An 18,493-nucleotide genomic window follows, 5' to 3' on the forward strand; every position below is an offset into this window, starting at 1 on the left:
TACGGAAGCCACGGACGCGACCGAGTGGTCGTTCCAAGTGACCGGGCTCAAGCTGCAGGGCGCCACGGTGAAGGGCAACCGGCTGCTGCTCACCAACACCATCATGGTGGACCTGCCGCTCACCGTGCTCACGTGGATACGGTACGTGTTGCATGGCATATATGCGGGTGTCATTGTAGGTAAAATCCGCATTCGTCCGCGCCAGCTAGCGATGCTCATACTATTTTTCGTTAACCCGCTCCGTGCAACCGTGCGCGCACATTTGAAAAGCCTGCAGGATACTGCAGAGTGGCTTACATATGAAACGTGAACTTTCCGAAAGGGTGAAAATTTAAGAGAAACATAATGTAATCAGCAGAACTTTATAAAACTTGAGGCACGATTTATGTGCGTAAAGCACATGTCTTGGCTAAACTTGTGTAGTTTGGTCGTACCCGACGACTGTGTGAATATAAAACAAAAACAGTCGGGTACTCCGTCGATTCCTCATGTATAATGAACGTTTGTTACGTTCGGCGTTGGAATAGTTATTTGTGCAACAAGAGAGGAAAGTTGGTTTTTCTTGCGAGTGTTTATTTTGAGTCCCGAGAAAGCGAAAGATTCTAAGTTAGAATCTTGAGCGTAGCGAGGGACTCGAAAATACGAGATGTAAAATAACTTTGCTCTCGTGTTGCACATATCATTTTTCACCTCAGTAATGAGAACATATTAGAGGTTAAAATGTATTTTGAATAACACAGAATAATACAGAGAAAAAAAAAACAATTACTATTTTAAAAAGCTACTGTTTCACTCCCTGGAGTGAGGAAAGTCGCACTTTCGTCACTCCCTGGAGTGAGGAAAGTCGCATTTTCCTCACTCTAGGGAGTGACGAAGGTAGGCTTGTTCGAGCTGCTGAGGTGAAAATGTTTTGTATCGACAGCGGTCCGGAGAGCAGCACGGGGGGTGCGGGCGGGCAGACGCTGACGCTGCCCGTGTACCTGAACAGCGCGCGCTCGGAGCTGCTGTTCACGGTGCGCCTGCCCATCGCGCCCGCGCAGGAGCCGCACGCCTTCTACGAGCGCGGCGTGGCGCTGCTCACCTCCACGGCGCTCAACTAAACACCGACCAACCGACCAACCGACCGACCGACGGTCGGCAACCATGGCGAGGGCCACGAGGGCTTCTTAACTCGCACGTAACATTGGTGAAGCGATTCCTGGCAACATTTACGTTTGAAATAAACTACTTCATTCGTATTTCTAAACTCTTGACGGAAAAAAGTAACTGGGTATTTCTATTTACAAGCTTTTTTTAATGAACATCTCACTTACTTTACTATAACTTCTGCCATTAGTACCGTAAAACACTGAATCGACTGAAACAAACCACAGTAAACTTGCTGTATCCATCTATTTAGAAGCCGAGGACATCCTGCCCTAATAGTGGCTAGAGACATGTGTGCATGACGCAGCTATCTTAGTTAAATTTAAAGATTATAAAAAGTTTATTTATATCCTTGATAAAGCATTAAAGAACCACAGATTTTGTTATAGTATTATGTAAAAACTCTGCTTTGCTCTAAGCGCTAAAGTATGTTATTTATCTTATTAAGTTTACACACATTTATTCTGGTAATAAATTGTAATCACTATTAAATGCAAATAAAAATAATAATAAAAACTCTTTGTTTGATTTATATGTAATTTAATTTTATCTACTTATTACAATATTTGTATGACTAGAGAGGTTTAAAGTTGGCTGGTGCCTTGAATGGCAGTTTTCATGCCCGGCGGCTTCTGCTTTGGTAATCTGGAACAAAAAACAAACATAAGACGAAAGTTCACATTTATACCACGATGTGCGCTATCCCCACCACATAATAGGGCACTCGTTGAAGGCGTTTGGAAATAATTCGTTATGTTTTATACTTAAAATAGCAGAGTACAGAGTGAACTAGGATACTACAGAGTAAACATCGCTCAAAGAGTGTACACATCACATAAATGTACCTGGTATGTATAATCTTCCGGGGGGACGAGGGGTGCACTAGGTCGTGTTGCCGCTCCCACTCCACATACTTCTGGTGCTGCCGCTGCCTCCGTCGGTCCACGTAGCTGATCTGGAACAGAAAAGCACAATTACTAATATCAATATGTATTAAGAGTTAAGATTTTTCTATCTACCTAGAACACTACCACTTTACACACAGACGAGAACAAATCTTATTGCCTAAATAATAAACACGAAAAATGAAATAGTAGATTGTGTCACAAGGGAGCAAAATGACATATTTACGGCGAGGGCGTACACAATGGAATCCTAAACGAAGCGAAGGATTCTAACATAGAATCCTGAGCGTAGTGAGGGATTCAAGTGTTAACGCCCAAGGTGAAAATAATTTTGCTACCATGTGACACATACTGCTTTTCACATCACCTATGAGGAAATTACATACAATATTAGGTTTCAAAACATTATTATTTTAAGCAAAGATCGATACGGACAAAGTGCCAAAAATATGTATACACGACCTTAGTATAGGCACATACTTCTGGCACTTTGTCCGTATCGATATCTTCAGACGTGACTGTACTGACAAATTAAAAGTACCTACAGCTCATAATTATGTACCTATTAATATCTTTTCAAAGACAGCAGCAAATACCTAAAATAATACAATGAAAATCAAGTACATTATTTTTGTAGATTTTTCTGGTAACAAATTAGCTCTTACCCGTGTCTTACCCCTTTGAACCAAATTTTCGGAAGAACACTATAAAGACTGATATCACTTATATGTATTTATTATTATAAAGTTATTGATTTAAACTAAGTATCTACAAATTTATACACAATACAGAACCGCATAATTATGCTTTGTGAAATATTTGTACAAACTTTTTAAATATAAACTTTTTAAATTGCATAGACAAGTATGGCTGCGTTTAAGGAGACCTAAAATGTCAAAATAAAAATTGTATGCACGTAATCGATTATAAAGAAATTGTAATCGATTATATGCATACTAATTTTATATGTCTTTGTGTAAATATTTCATACTGACAACAAAATGTCCTTGAACAGAAAAGTGCCACTTTGATCCCTCCTAGCAGGGAAGAAAAGTTCCCTTTTCGAATAGGTGATGTGAAATGAAAATATATCTCTGGTAACCCTACTCACCACGCAGCTGGCAGGTATCCATATAAAAGCGGTGACAAGTACGACCACGCCTACAATGTTGTCGCGCAGGAACCCCAGCACGTTGTTGATGTTGATGTCCTCGATGATGTCCCAGAAACGCTCCACTACGTCCTGAATCGTCTTCTCGCAGACACCCTGGAATTATATTTTGTATTTTAATCAGATTTCGATTTGACAGAGATGTATTTCGCGGCCCTTAAGTCCTCTCTTGCTACGTTATAACAAAATTGTAAGAATACGAGAAAGAATATAGGTAACTAATTATACCCCCTAAATATTCATAGAACCTCTGCCAAAATTTGTTTCGATCTAACAATCACAAATTATGACAGGTAGGGAAAAACTTTCAACGGCTTGTTAGATTTGACAAACGTTTATGAATAACAAAAGGATAAAGATATATTAAGAAATAGGCTCAACTTACCAACCCACGGTTAAAGATTGACAAAATAAAAATGGAAAAGTTGTCACGAAAATAAATGTGTTATGCCTTTCCGAAGTCATCAGTCAGAAACGCTACAATTCAAGCCTTGGTCTACTAATAGGTACTGTACGCTGCGCATAAGATCAAAAAGAAATCTACAACATTTCTAAAGTACAATTGTACGCGATCCTAGCACCAACCAAAGACCAAGATCTTATGATAGGTTGGACTGACCTTGTTGCAGAAGCCTTGTATGCAGGGCGTGCCGTCAGGCAGGATGTCGTTGTGTGCGACGGGGAAACACGTTTTGTTCAAACTCTTGCGGCAGCAACGCTTGCACGCGTCCGCCACTGTAAAGTTCATAAATCAATGCACGAATTTACTGCCAGCGCGAGCTGCCCGCTACGTGTGTAGCTGATTTCATGGTTTATCAGCTTTGTAGCGCAAAGCGCCTACGAAGAAAGAATACGCCTAGCGGGTTGCTGGTCGCGAATGTGTTAAATTTTTTTTGCAGAAAATCCATTGAAATTTCGACTTTACGCAGTGAAGAAGACTGATTATTCATAATATAATTGTAATAATATTTATGTCAATACTAAGTTCTGGAAAAGGTGCCAAGTTTTCAGAAGCAAAAAAATTTAGGGTGAATTCAACAATTTCAACATACCTATGTCGCACATGCAACTGTGCATGCCCTGTGTCTCGCAATAAGGCACGCAGGAGCCGTTGCGGCAGCGGCCGCGCTCCGCGCACTCGTGCTCGTCCGCTATCGCTGGCGCCTGTCACAAAATAAATTTGAATAAATATGTTATGTTTGTGTTCTTTCGCTAAAGATATGAGGACATAAGCATTTATAGGGAATTTTCTGTAGAGAATAGTCGGTACGGTCAAATGGTACCTTGGGACAATCAGCCGTGGCTCCGTTGCAGGTGGCCTCGCCCTCGCAGGCCGAGTGCGCCGCCTCGCGGCACACCACGCCCGGCGGCGCGAACACGCAGCCCGAGCAGCACGGGGAGTTCTTGTCACTGTTGAGATAATACAGCCATTACCACATGATGCCCCACAACGCGTAACAGCCATTGGAAAACCAATTTAAGTTAGAAGTTTTCGCGATTACGATAAACAAAAGAATGAGTTTATCAATGGTTGTTGAGGCAATTATGTGTGGTGTTACGATTTCCGTAACACGAGAAAAAATTACTTATACTAGTTATCATCAACTAAATTAGACCTTATCTCGATGTTTGAAAATAGTAATTTCGTTAGCAGACGTCTCAAAACAAAATTTATTTAAATTAATGTGTGTGTGAATTTCTAAATGTGTGTTAGCGCGAAATAAAAAAACACACACCTGCAAACTGCTCCTTGATTTTTCCTTAGTTTGCAATTCTTATCGCAGCACATATCGTTATCTTCAGTCCCTGAGGAAAGTAAAGATCATGTAATTTGTGTTCTCCCTTGGATTTAAATGATCATATACAATTTTGTTTAAAAAACTGTTGACAATAAGTCTCTGCGAAACAGTTACAAGAAGACATTCTCTGGTATAAATGATGCTAGATTACCGAGCAGGCCTGCGTCGCATTCCTCGCCGCCCTCGACGCGCAGGTTCCCGCAAAAGCTCTCCTCGGGCTCGCTGAAGCAGCGCCCGGACTTGGCCTGCAGCACTTTGCGGATCGAGCGAAGACTGCACGGCGAGAAACGCTGTCACAAAACATTACATTAAATTACAGTGAGTTCAATTTCAAACATGTCTGTATTCCTACAGTACTTTCTAATTAATACAAGTAGACAAAGACGAGTAGTCTATTTCGCGGGCGAGATACTGTCGCATCCTTCCTGTGCTAGCCCTACTGCCTTGTTTACTCTATTACAAGTTTTACGAGTATTGTAGAAAAGTTAGAAGGAAGCAAAGGAAAAGTAACGATTTGTTGTATCGTTATGATATATCGGTAATAATTGTACTACGTTTTTTTTGGCAATCTGAGCACATCTGGAACTGAGTCTGGAGAAGCTTATGATCACTGCTTGCATAGTAAGAAAGCATAGAGATGGGCGTATGGCCACGTGTTCAGTGGACAGAATAACATCGGAAACTAAAGTCACATTACAGGCCGTAGAATCGGGCCCGAGATCGGGGGGCTTGGAGAGCATTGAGGGGGGATTTAAATCTCGAAGTAGAGGTATAGGGTTAGAGTCGGCGTAGCTTTATTTCACGTTCATAAGCGCATTGTTATATGCCTACTTGAATAATAAACTATCTTTATCTTTATTGCTGAAGTCTCCACAGTCGTCACGTTTCTCAGTCATGAAGGTCCAACTAAGAAGAAGAATAGTAGTACCTTGTTGTTAACATCGTAGCCGCTGACACTATAGGTGTACATCAGATACGACCCGCCCTGGCTGGCCGCCGGAGAACACTCGGCCACATCAGGGTCATGCTCCGAGCCCCAGTTGTGGCCGAATTCATGAGCGGTCACTAAGTCGGCCTCTCGAGTGATCACCCGCTGACCGTAGTGGTTCCGTGAGGAAGATAAACCGGAGTTTAGGTATAGGGTGTAGCCGTTCTTGAAGTATTCTGCAATTCCGGAAAAATTGCATGTGTGATTATTATTAATCTCTAACCGCTCACAACTCAAACTATTCTACACCTGCGTTACAAAATTAATACAGTTACAAAGCTACATGTATACAAAAGTATTCCACCACCCTAGATAATAATATTGCATAAATAAATAGATTAAATAGTAAATAATATAACATAATATGTAATAACAAATAATATAAATATAATGTCATGCAAAACGAACAAAAAATAAACACTCACACTATTGCACCGAAATAGCTGAAAACAAAACAAACGCAATGTCAAACAAACAAAAGTGCTTAAAAATAAAAAAACTTAATGAATACCAATTTGTTTTAATGTGAATTTATTTTAATTTAAAGTGATAAGATGTAATTTTGAATAAATTTTGACACCCATTTGCCCATTAAAGGGTGACTTAGGAGAAAACATACTTAAAATAATGTAAAATTACAAAGGCATATTTTAAGATCACAAAATCTTGTCGGTAAAAGCGTGGGGACAATCACCACGCAATGAATAAGTGGTAATTTCGAAGTCACAATTTCTTTTATTTCATGCTTTTATATAGCCACGGTGACTATAATATCGTAACTAACAATTGAAAAGTAAAAAAATGTACCGGTGACAAAGATGACAACGAATAATACTGTATTCATTTGTATAGATCTTTTACTTTTCAACTGTGTCGTAAACGATCAACGATGGGCGAAACGAGCTGGCAATTGCTATGGGCAATGTTCGAAAAGGAAACATTTTTTTTACAAATTGTCAGTAGGCGGGTCCGGATCCGGCGGGGTACTACAACGAACCGACTCGCCTCGCCTCGTGGCTGTTTCTGTGACGACCCGCCTAGTTAAGAATGTGGACGATGGTACACGAGACCACGTGAAAATTCGTCGCTGAAAGCCTGGCCTTGCTATATCATTACTCGGGCACAATGCACTTCGATATAGGAACTCTAAACCATCCATCAGTAAGTTGAAAATGGTGTGGTTATATGTCCGGCGTATAGATGCCGCCGAGACTCGCCTTACTTTACTTCCCCACTTCTGGCGCATTATTTATTCAAGTATGACCTCTAACCCGTTAACCAGTAGTTTCAAAAAGGCGTGCCTACCTGGCGTGCAGATGCCGCCGACGGAGTTGCGCCGCGGGGAGCCCACGTAGGCAAGACCCAGGATGCCGCCTTCGAACTTGAGGTCCGTGAATAAGTGCGCCAGGCAGAAGTCTTTGTGAGAGTACTCGCGGCTGAACACCTGACGTCATAGAAGAGTAAACTATAATATAGCGTTTTTTATGTAGGTATATTTTGGAACACAGTGTATAAATTAAATGTAGTATATTTATAAACTGTAATAGATGTCATAATATATATTAAAGAAAAAGTGACGAAGCCCTCCAGTGGTGAAGGCCGGATTCGAACCGGCAGAATTATCAACGAGGCATGAGCTATTTTGAAGATGTCATTACGCTGAAGTAGATGGCTTGCACCACTGTCTCCCGGCAGTTTTGGGGTATTAATACCACGCCCGGCTGTCTGTCTTTTCGACCGTTTCCCGTAAGACTTATGAGTAGTCCTTCAAGTCCCACTTCTCGCGCACCATGTTGTAATGCGCCTCGCCACCGCGCATTCTTATTCAGCCCTAAATACACTATGTATTCAAATATGAACTCTAACATATAGACCAGTAGGTTTAAAATCTACCTCAAGTAAGTTCCGCACGTCCCACTTCTCGCGCACCATGTTGTAATGCGCCTCGCCACCGCGCATTCTTATTCAGCCCTAAGTACACTATGTATTCAAATATGAACTCTAACATATGACCAGTAGGTTTAAAATCTACCTCAAGTAAGTTCCGCACGTCCCACTTCTCGCGCACCATGTTGTAATGCGCCTCGCCACCGCGCATTCTTATTCAGCCCTAAGTACACTATGTATTCAAATATGAAATCTAACATATAGACCAGTAGGTTTAAAATCTACCTCAAGTAAGTTCCGCACGTCCCACTTCTCGCGCACCATGTTGTAATGCGCCTCGCCACCGCGCATTCTTATTCAGCCTTAAGTACACTATGTATTCAAATATGAACTATAACATATAGACCAGTAGGTGTAAAATCTACCTCAAGTAAGTTCCGCACGTCCCACTTCTCGCGCACCATATTGTAATGCGCCTCGCCACCCCGCATTCTTATTCAGCCCTAAGTACACTATGTATTCAAATATGAACTCTAACATATAGACCAGTAGGTGTAAAATCTACCTCAAGTAAGTTCCGCACGTCCCACTTCTCGCGCACCATGTTGTAATGCGCCTCGCCACCCCGCATTCTTATTCAGCCCTAAGTACACTATGTATTCAAATATGAACTCTAACATATAGACCAGTAGGTGTAAAATCTACCTCAAGTAAGTTCCGCACGTCCCACTTCTCGCGCACCATGTTGTAATGCGCCTCGCCACCGCGCACGCGCGTCGGCTCCGAGTGAACTAGGATCTTTTTGATCACGAAGCCCATGCCTTTGAACCCGTCCATGTCCTGCGAAACACATAAGCTTCATACAAACATGAACAGCATTTAAGCAATGGGCCCAATAATAACAATTTAACCTTGTATCCACCACGCAAAATGTTCCTGTTTCTATTTTGAACCTTGTTGCATAGTAAATAAATATGAATTTCGTTTGGATGAGAAAGCAAATAAATAAAGAAATGCCTCTTTATTTAGTTTATGAAAGGTTCTAATTATGTTTTAAAGGAGTGTTTATTGTAATGCACACTAGGCCTTAAGGATTTTATGTTCGTGCGCTCACCTGACGATCCTGCCAGACGGTGTCGTTGTAAATCTTGTGGACACGGTCGATGAGACTTATCTGAAAATCATTTTAAAGTAAATACCTATGTTAGATAGAAGCCGAGTACAGAGTGAAGATCATATAATTAAAAATATGCCAATGTTGTACTTCTTTATCTCTGTTTAGTTAATCAGGAGAAATGTATTTCAATTGCTTTTAGGGTTCCGTACCCAAAGGGTAAAAACGGGACCCTATTACTAAGACTTCGCTGTCTGTCTGTCCGTCTGTCACCAGGCATGTCTCATGAACCGTGATAGCTAGACAGTTGAAATTTTCACAAATGATGTATTTCTGATGCCGCTGTAACAACAAATACTAAAAACAGAATAAAATAAATATTTAAGTGGGGCTGGCTCCCATACAACAAACGTGTTTTTTTGCCTTTTTTGCGTACGGAACCCTTCGTGCGCGAGTCCGACTCGCACTTGGCCTGGCCTGGCCTGGCTTGGTTCGGCATTATTGTGGAATATTGGAATAAGAACAAAATAATAGAGAACATTACATATTAATAGTGTCTACTGTAGTATATTGATAAATATGTATGGTGTGGGTAGGTTATTAAAAATAATAAATCAGTCTATACCTAGCTGTCTTTGTCTTTACTACATGGTGACAGCGGTGGGATCCGAACCTACGCCCTTTCGGACTGGTGCCTAAAACCAGCACAAAAAAATCATCTTTATTAAACTTACCAAATAGCTAATAGTTGTTTTAGTATTACTAGCGCCCATTTCCTGAAAGAACCTATAATCAGCCACAAGCAACAAGGGACAGCGTGTTTTGGTCGGCGTGTACTCGTAGTCGCTCTGTCTCTTCACTCGCTTATGTTCGTCCCTGTCGCTCGTGGAGTCTGGCTTGTGGGGTAGTTCGTGGTCTACTTCTATGTTGTCCAAGTATTTGTCCCTTTCTGATTGTTCGTGTTTTTGCTCTAGTTGGTCGTTATCGTCGTCGTCTTCTTCTAGTTCTGTTTAAAATATAGAACATGTTATCTGTATCTATGGTTGATGATATCTAATTATAAATATGATGGAAAGACGAGATCGTAGAGAAAGCCGGGGAAAATTGGACGGAAATAGCGTCTAACAGAGACAATTGGAAATGCCTGGAGGAGGCCTTTACCTGTCGATGGGTCAACACCTAAATAATGTGTTCAAATTTTTAAAACAATATCTAATTAATAATTACTCTTATCTCGATGACCAATTTATAAATAATGAAAAATTATAATATGTAATTGCATGAATGTGAATTAAAATAATAAATTATATTCAATATTATTTGTTAGAACACCACATATTTTAAAGGCATGCAATTTCAAAAAGGATAAAAAAATGTAATCAAAGTAAACTATTGATAATAAAATATTGCATGACATGTAACAATTGAAATTGGAATAATAAAGGCTTTTTTATTTATTTTTTATTTATAATTATAAATATATCAATAGTTGATCAACTGAACCGTGTGTTAATTTATTCTGTAAGTTTTTAAATTAAGATATTAATAATGTAATGATTGGATATAATCAGTGGCGTAGCGTGAACCAATCTAGCCGTGGGCGAAAACCACGTCTGCGAGGCCCTTTTCAATGTGTATTCCCAAGGTAATAAAAAGGTTGGCTTTGCGAGGCCCCCCCTAAGTGCGAGGCCGTGGGGGAAGGCCCCATTCGGCCACGCCTAGCTACGCCACTGGATATATTTAGGTATAAGGATTACTTTATTATTTTTCATTTATAATTCAAGTCAAACTTATGAAAGGTTTAGTAGTAGTAGAGGATAGTATGGCTAAATGTATGTATGTAGCTCTAATAGTTCTTAGAGACAAGATAATTGTGAATTGATGTATGCAAACATATTATGTAGATAAAATATACCTAATGTAACTAAATATTTTCAATTTTAAGATAAAAAATAAAATGAACTATAGATGCCATTCCTGACAAAAATTAAGTAGATTTCCATACCTTTGCCTTCTTTAACATATCCACAGACCCTGGGTTTGGTGTCATCATCGGAGTTTGCCCAGCTGAACCGAATGTCAGAAGCTCTGTAGGTTATCATTGTCTTGTCACCCAGGTCTGGCAGGTGACGCCATGATGGCTAAGTTGAGAAAAAAGTGCTTTGAGTAGTTTCACAAAAAATGAAAACATTCAAACTTAAACTATCGTGAGACATATTTCAAAATATTTAGATCAGTACGGTTTCACTCACTATTATTTTTAGTTGCTTATGGCGACATGTAAAAATAAAAAAAATCTAAAAATAATAGTGAGTGAAACTGTACTAATCTAAATATTTTAAAAATGAAAATGTTGATAGTCAAGCCTGAAGCTGTTAAAAAATAGCCTTAAAACAAAAAAGACCCGCATGCAGCTTGCAAGCCATGGTTAGCTAACCCCTGCCATAGTTGACTTTTTGACCTATTGTTAGAATGTTCTACAGAACCTTATATTTCATGCTCTGAGTGTTAACCGAGGTGTAAGATCTCTAAGCGCCAGTTGCGCCATTCCACTAACCCGGTTTAATTGTTGTCACCGGTGTAACTCAGTGTCAAATTCAAGATCGAGAGAGGTGGAAGATTCTGGAAGAGGCCTATACCTCATAAAAGGTTTCTGGTGTGATTTTTTTACCCTTACAAATTTAGACTAAGTTTTGCAAATTATTCATATTTTTATATTTCATATGTTACCCAGAAATAAAAGGCTTTTTTATTTTTATTTATTTATTTTTATACAGTGTCAAATTGTACTGGTAACCATGGTAACTCCAGGTTTAACCAGTTAACCCCAGTTAGTAGGGTGGTGCAAGTGGGGCTAAGCATTCTTACCTCAATGTGATATGTCTCATCTGGGGTGTGGATAATGCCAGTGATGAGCCCGTCCTCCATGTGCAACTTGACTTCTGAAGACTTTTCCCCAAACACTCTGCCAGTATAGAAGTTATCTCTATCTACAAACATATATTTTTATTAGTACACATCAATCAGTAGACAATTGCAATATATATTAATATACATGGTGGATCCAGTCAAACACCCTCAAGAGTGGATAGAAACATGTCAAATATTTATCGGTCGGGGGTCGCTATTGCTCTACGTCCGTAGGAATTACCTCAGATAACCCTACACATGATCCCCAGGTGGTGCTAACAGAGCAACAAACTTGGCAACTGCATTGTCCTCCAGGACCTCACAGTGCTTATTGGATACAAGTCACTCGATTACAATGCCAACAATGTAAAAAGCAAATGTCAAGAAAGACGCCTACTCGCGTCATATGACAAGAGACATTGGACCATCCGTCCGTGTCTGCTCACTCAACATAGAGGGTATCTTTAGATTAGAATTCAATTTAAATCCAGTAACTGTAAATGCCATACCATAAATAAATAAATCGGCCTTTCGTGCTATATGACCAAGCCATTTCCACTTCAAACTGGTTACACGTTTTACAACATCAGTGACCTTGCTCTGTTGTCTGAGCCACTCATTCGTCTTACGGTCCCTCAATGTGATCCCCACCAGTTTTCTCTCTAAGAATTAGTGTTATACTTACCAATATGTACAGTAGTTTCTTTTCCATCTCCATCAACAGCATAAGCTTTGAAATTGGAATGTAATACCGATGACCGAGGATGTAGTATGAGCCTAAAATCCTTGCCCAAAGTTCGAAAATGTAGTTCCTTAATAGTGTTGAATAGATGGTTTGAGGGCTTCGTTCCACGCTTCACGACGTGGTGCCGCAGACTTGACGCATGCATAGTCTCGTAATATTTCAAGTTGTGATCAATTGAACCTTAAAACGGGTTTTATCGTGATGTAAATTTCGACGTTAAACATTAAACGCTAACTTTATTTTAAACTCAGGTGTTTTGTTATTTAATGATTGTAATATACTTACAGGTTCCAGTCACAATAAAATAACATAAGACTAAGAAAGATATAAACACTGTGTGATTCATTGTTTCGGACTAGACCTCAGATAGACAATATTTCTATGAACTGCGGGATTATTCAAAATGTCAACATTTATTTATCTTTGTGAAATGACAAATTGTTGGATTTCCCATTCAAATCCCATGGTTTTATTTAAATTACGAAAGTATTTACGATTACGGTCAATAAAAGTTTTTTTTAGTCCAGCTGTCACGGTGACAGTTGTCCCGAGGGTACGTTGAGTACGTTCGGAAACTAGATCTATGGTTCGGAAAGAGTAAAATCATTGCACACGGTACATATAGCTTTCGGTTTTTGACGTCCACGGTCACGGTAGGCTCTTTGCTTAATTCCTTTGTATCGTGTTCACGCGAATTATTGGTGCTATGGATGGTATAGAGAGGATGTCAATCTCTTATGGCAGAATTGTTTCAAAAGTGACCAGCTTTCAGCTGTAAATAATAGTTCCTAATCTCTCCGGTGGCGCTAGGTAGGCTCTGAGACCAAAGAGTATTGCAAACGCGAGTGTGGAGTCGAATTCGCTGATTAGCGAACTACACTCCAGACTCGCGTTCGCGGCTTCGCGCCGCGATTCGCGCACGAGTGTGGAGGGCCCTTTATATATAGGAGACTCTATAGGTCCCACCACACTCATGCGCGAATCACGGCGCGAAGCCGCGAACGCGAGTGTGGAATCTAGTTCGCTAACCAGCGAAATCGACTCCACACTCGCGTTCGCGGCTTCGCGCCGCGTAGTCTGGAGCGGGCTTATGAAAACTACCACAATCTGAGGGTCTATCGTGAAACAAGAAAATTTCATTATCTAACATCTCTGTCACTTGCATTTTCGTGGGCAGCCAAGGCAAGGCAGGCAAGGGCAGATGTGAGCAAACCGCCTTGATGCATCAATGTCATATTTTATTATCTCTGAAAATTTGTCAAAAACCTGTTAAAGGTACGGTATGTATAAGTTACTCTGTGGTTTACTAAAAAGGCTAGTCCTGCACACTAGTGGCAGAACATTGCAGTTGATTGCAGTAATATCCCGTTTCAGCCATTTTAACCTTTTTTCAAAAAACGAAACGACAGAAAAAATCTAACTATTAAACCTGCTCACAAATTTCACGAGAATCGGTTGAGAAATGTGACCTGCAAGCAGGGGAGAACATCCAGACATACAAAAGCTTTTTTGCCCAAGCTGAAATGCAGACCTTAAGGTCGTTAACGCTCGGTCAATGGTCAATATTATATTTACTACATTTAACATACATACTTATGTAGGCAGGAGTTTATTATGAGCTCCTGCATAACAAGCAAAACATAATGTTAAACAAGTTTGCTATTTAATTCGATCAGGCGCGAAAAGTAGTAGCTATTTAGTTTTAGCCTAATTATTAGCTGAGTTGATGATTTCTAGGCTCTGCCTTTATCGTTTCCTCAAATATTGACGCGGGCTGTCCAGAGCAATGATTAAATTATCATTGGTCCAAATCAAGGGTCCCGTAAGTCCCGTAACGACATTCAATATGGCTGCCATGAATCAGGCGAGTCATCTGTAAGTGGTGTAGTAATTAATTTATGCATTCCTCGTGAAACTACGCCGGACTAGAATGTACGTATCTTAAGACTGCGTCGACCGTACAGTGGCGCCCTTATTAGGGGAATTGTGCTTTCTAATAAACCAATTAATTTCTGTTTAAATCAGTATTATATTAATACTAGCTTTTGCCCGCGACTTCGTCTGCGTGGAATTAGTTAAATTAGTAACAGCAGCTAGAATAATAGTATAGCGCCTGAATAAAGTCTAATGGCAATCATTCAATTTGAACATAATATATGCTTAATTGCTTACATCAATTAACAGGCAATTCATTAATTATCGCAATTCCACCCTCTTTTAGATGATTTCCGACATAAAAACTATCCTATGTCCTTCCCCGGGACAAACTATCTCTATGCCAAATTTCAACTTGTACGTCCATATTGTACGAGTATATTTTGTGCGCCTACATAATAAAATAAACGCAATGTAAAACAATTTTACTATTTAATTCAATTCGGCGTTTTAGAGTAAACACATTATTGACCGAGCGAGAGCGCAGGTCTCCGTTTCGGCTTGGGCAAAAATGCATGTCCGGCTGTCCGGTTGTTCTCTTCCACAGGCTACATTTGACATTTCTGAACCTTCTCCTGAAATTTAGTGGGCAAGTTCGATAACTATATTTAATTATAAAGAACCTTTTCATTCAGTTTTTTGGATATTTTTAAAAATGGCGGAGCCATCAGTTTCAAGAACCTCTGTTATTATTATTGGTCGCAAATCGCGTCGTCCGTCACGACATCCAATATGGCGGCCATGAATCAGGCGAGTCATCTGTAAGTGGTGTAGTAATTAAGCATTCCTCGTGAATCAGCGCCGGGAATTAATGGGCGACCGCGTCTGGCAGCGGATTCCGACGGTAAACACAGGTGTAGGCTACTGGTACTGGTTCTAAATTGCCGGGTTTATACAAATAGAAAACCGGGTTTATACAATAAAAAATATGAACCGTAAAACCACCCAAGTAGGTACGTACTACCATGACTATGGTCCACAAGGTCAAGGCGTAATACTAAATATTTAGCCATAGGACAGAAGTTACAAAAATCGTAACCTTAACTAAATACTAACTTGATACTAACAAACACAAAACTATTCGCAAAATTCGCCCCGCGCCCTTCAAGATGCAAAGGAACCCAGCACGCTCGCCGCGTTGCCACGTTGAACCGCGATGCATAAACTTGCGATTTTTTGTTGACCTTCGCATAAGGAAAGACCCGGAGCGAGGGTCATGATCATGAATTCATGATCATGCATGACCACTCTCTCTCAAACGCCTGCCCACTTCCCCAATAAAAGTCTTGGCTCAGCACACCAGCAGCGAGTCGTATAGAACTACTTTATTCTAATAATAATCCCACCTAAATAAAATAAGTTATTCGATTTGATTTTGAACCATAGCTGGGAGCCTTTGGACTATTATGGGTGTTTTACGGAATCTGATTTTAGGAGTAGCTCTCTCTCTTGATTTTAGTTTTTTCTTATTTAAAACTTTTCTATTCACTAGAATACACACTATTTTCTAGGCACGGCAATTATCACCATTCTATTTCTAAAACAGTGATGGTGATGAATAGGGTTAATATTCATAACGACCCGTCGTCATGTTCAAAATGTAATTCGAAATTGAGATACCACAATAAAAGGGTATTATTGTATGTCGATATCCTTGTCCACGGGTGCACTGTTAACGGTATAATTCTATGCAGGTTGGGACACGGATTACATAATACTGTAGAGCGGAGGATACACCACTCTCAAACTTTCACATCCATTCTGACTCACAGTCATAGAGTTTACTATGATAAACTAACTGCGCCGTATTTAACATAAGGTGCATCCACATTGCAGTTTACTTTTTTGGAGCAACACTGTGTAACATGGTAACATTAGGTAACTTTATCTTTACCTATATAGTTACTGAGGGCCTATCGCGAACCACGTTTGACGTGTTGCCTCTCTGTCCCACTTGTAAATTCGTACGTAAGTGTGACAGGAGGCAACACGTCGAACGTGGTCCGCGGTTGGCCCTCTGTTAATTGCTCTAGTTAATTGCGGTGTGGATGCAAATATAGATTTACCCACCCTTCCTCTATGCCTCGCGGACGCGGACTACGGCGTAGGCCGTCGCTCCTCTACGCTCCCTCATCTTTGGTTTAAAGTGAACTATACTAATTTAAGGCGATCTTCACATCGGATGCGGATCCGCAAGCTCTTCGGGACATCGCTGCGTCTTGCTCACACACCATAATGGCGCGCGGATGCCGCGGATCCACATCAGTGTAATCTGTGGTTGCACGGTACGGTGTTTGCACGATAGCTCTGCCACGGCCGGGCTCGTACTAATCGTTTGATTCTCTTTGCGAGCTCAAATCCACTGTTGTTCGGCGTTTACGCGTCAATACTGTGGTTTCCTAATTGCTTGTCCTCACATTACGGGGCTCTGCATACAATTGACAGGGAGTTCAGTACAATCGTCGACACTGTTCAGTAAATATTCGTAAACATTATTGCGAAGACATAAGGTCGAGTGTCGAGTATTAGGTAGTACTTATGATTGCGTTTATGTCTGACATATAAATAATAGCTTTTGCCCGCGACTTCGTCTGCGTGGACTTAGTAACAGCAGCTAAAGTAAGCAAGTAAAGTAAAGTAAGTATAGCGCCTGGAAAAATTCTCATAGCAATCATTCAATTTGAGCATATTATGCACACAAATTAGCAGGCAGTTCATTAATTATCTCAATTCCACCCCGCTTTTCACTTTCTTAAGGGATGATTTTCGAGATAAAAACTATCCTATGTCCTTCTCAGGGACTCAACCTATCTCTATGCCAAATTTCATCTAAATCGATTCAGCGGTTTAAGCGTGAAGAGGGAACACACAGACAGACAGACACAGACAGACTTTCGCATTTATAATATTAAGTATGGATTTATCCCACTTATCCACTTCGTACTTACATACTTAATTATTTGCAGGTTCAATGTGGTAACCCATATCTTTTTAAGTCTTTAAGGGGGCGCTCACCATAGTAGTCCTAGGCCTTAACAAAACATACTTATACCTAAACGAAAAATGTTACAAACTTACAACCAGTGTTCTCCATTCAGGGATACCGCCGTTTAGCCAAAATATTTTTCGCCAAATTTCACTTCCCAACAAACTTATGGCATTAGTTTCATTTCCCAAATGAAATTTTAGCAAGTTTTTTACTTCGCAACCATTTCATTTCCCAATACTTCCGCCATCCCCATACTTGCGAAATGAAAATGACGTACTAGGTTGGGTTAGGTTAGGTTGGATTATGAAAATTTGCGAAATGAAATTTTGCCAAATGATAATTTGCGAAATGAAATTTTGCCAAATGATAATTTGCGTAAAATAGTTTGGGAAGTAATACTTTGGGAAACGATTTTTGGCAATACATTAGTAAACCCTCCATTCAGCTTAGAAACGCTGACGCTAGGTATCCAAACCTACAATCAAGGAATAGTTATTTGTTTTACAAGTGGGCAAAGTTGCTGTTTCAGCTCGTGCTAATATGGATACCCGAGCAAGCGAAAGATTCCATAATTTAATCACGAGCGTAGCGACGAGTAGTTAAAAAAATGGAATCTTGAGCGTTGCGAGGGCTTCAAAGCACGAGGATTATCTAAACCAATTTTGCCCCCGAGTGAAACAAAAATTTTCACCACACAAAGAAAATATTAACTGTAAGATTTCAAACAAAATAAAACCAAATGAAACCCAAATGAACGTCATTAAATATTTATCATTAAAAATCATCATTTAAAAGTCAATTCTACTAGCTAACTTTGCCCCACATGTGGATAAAATGCAACTTTTATCCACTGTGGGACAGCTGGTGTGGTGAAAAATGATTTTTATACTCGTTTCAATCATTT

At 40.1% G+C, this 18,493-nt stretch overlaps 2 protein-coding genes across 3 annotated transcripts in view; one reads left to right on the forward strand and one right to left on the reverse strand.

Moving 5' to 3' along the window:
* LOC134749030 (dynein heavy chain, cytoplasmic) overlaps nt 1-1,612 on the forward strand; it is a 97,301-nt gene extending 95,689 nt beyond the window's left edge. For both annotated transcript variants that reach the window (XM_063683922.1, XM_063683923.1), the window contains 2 exons: nt 1-141; nt 923-1,612. The exon at nt 1-141 is cut by the window's left edge and continues 20 nt beyond it. In XM_063683922.1, the coding sequence (XP_063539992.1) occupies nt 1-141; nt 923-1,100 (319 nt within the window). In that variant the 3' untranslated portion in view covers nt 1,101-1,612. The remainder of the gene's footprint in view (nt 142-922) is intronic.
* Nucleotides 1,613-1,665: 53 nt separating this feature from the next.
* On the reverse strand, nt 1,666-13,085 carry LOC134749023 (ADAM 17-like protease). The gene is made up of 17 exons (XM_063683915.1): nt 12,951-13,085; nt 12,606-12,845; nt 11,879-12,000; nt 11,016-11,151; nt 9,745-10,016; nt 9,011-9,070; nt 8,602-8,736; nt 7,315-7,453; nt 5,950-6,185; nt 5,173-5,311; nt 4,959-5,028; nt 4,506-4,632; nt 4,275-4,386; nt 3,842-3,957; nt 3,163-3,318; nt 1,992-2,101; nt 1,666-1,791 (listed from the first exon to the last, which is right to left on the reverse strand). The coding sequence occupies exons 1-17, from the start codon at nt 13,009-13,011 to the stop codon at nt 1,731-1,733; spliced, it is 2,292 nt and encodes a 763-aa protein (XP_063539985.1). The 5' UTR covers nt 13,012-13,085; the 3' UTR covers nt 1,666-1,730.
* Nucleotides 13,086-18,493: the final 5,408 nt, after the last annotated feature.

The sequence above is a fragment of the Cydia strobilella genome, chromosome 17 (genome assembly GCF_947568885.1).
Source record: "Cydia strobilella chromosome 17, ilCydStro3.1, whole genome shotgun sequence".
NCBI lineage: Eukaryota > Metazoa > Arthropoda > Insecta > Lepidoptera > Tortricidae > Cydia > Cydia strobilella.

Excerpts from the sequence above, each read along its gene's own strand:
- LOC134749023 (XM_063683915.1), bottom strand. The coding sequence starts at position 13,011 with ATGAATCACACAGTGTTTATATCTTTCTTAGTCTTATGTTATTTTATT. Across the intron at positions 8,737-9,010 it reads CCGTCTGGCAGGATCGTCAG|GACATGGACGGGTTCAAAGG; the intron begins GTGAGCGCACGA and ends TGTGTTTCGCAG. Across the intron at positions 6,186-7,314 it reads CGGCGGCATCTGCACGCCAG|AATACTTCAAGAACGGCTAC; the intron begins GTAGGCACGCCT and ends CCGGAATTGCAG.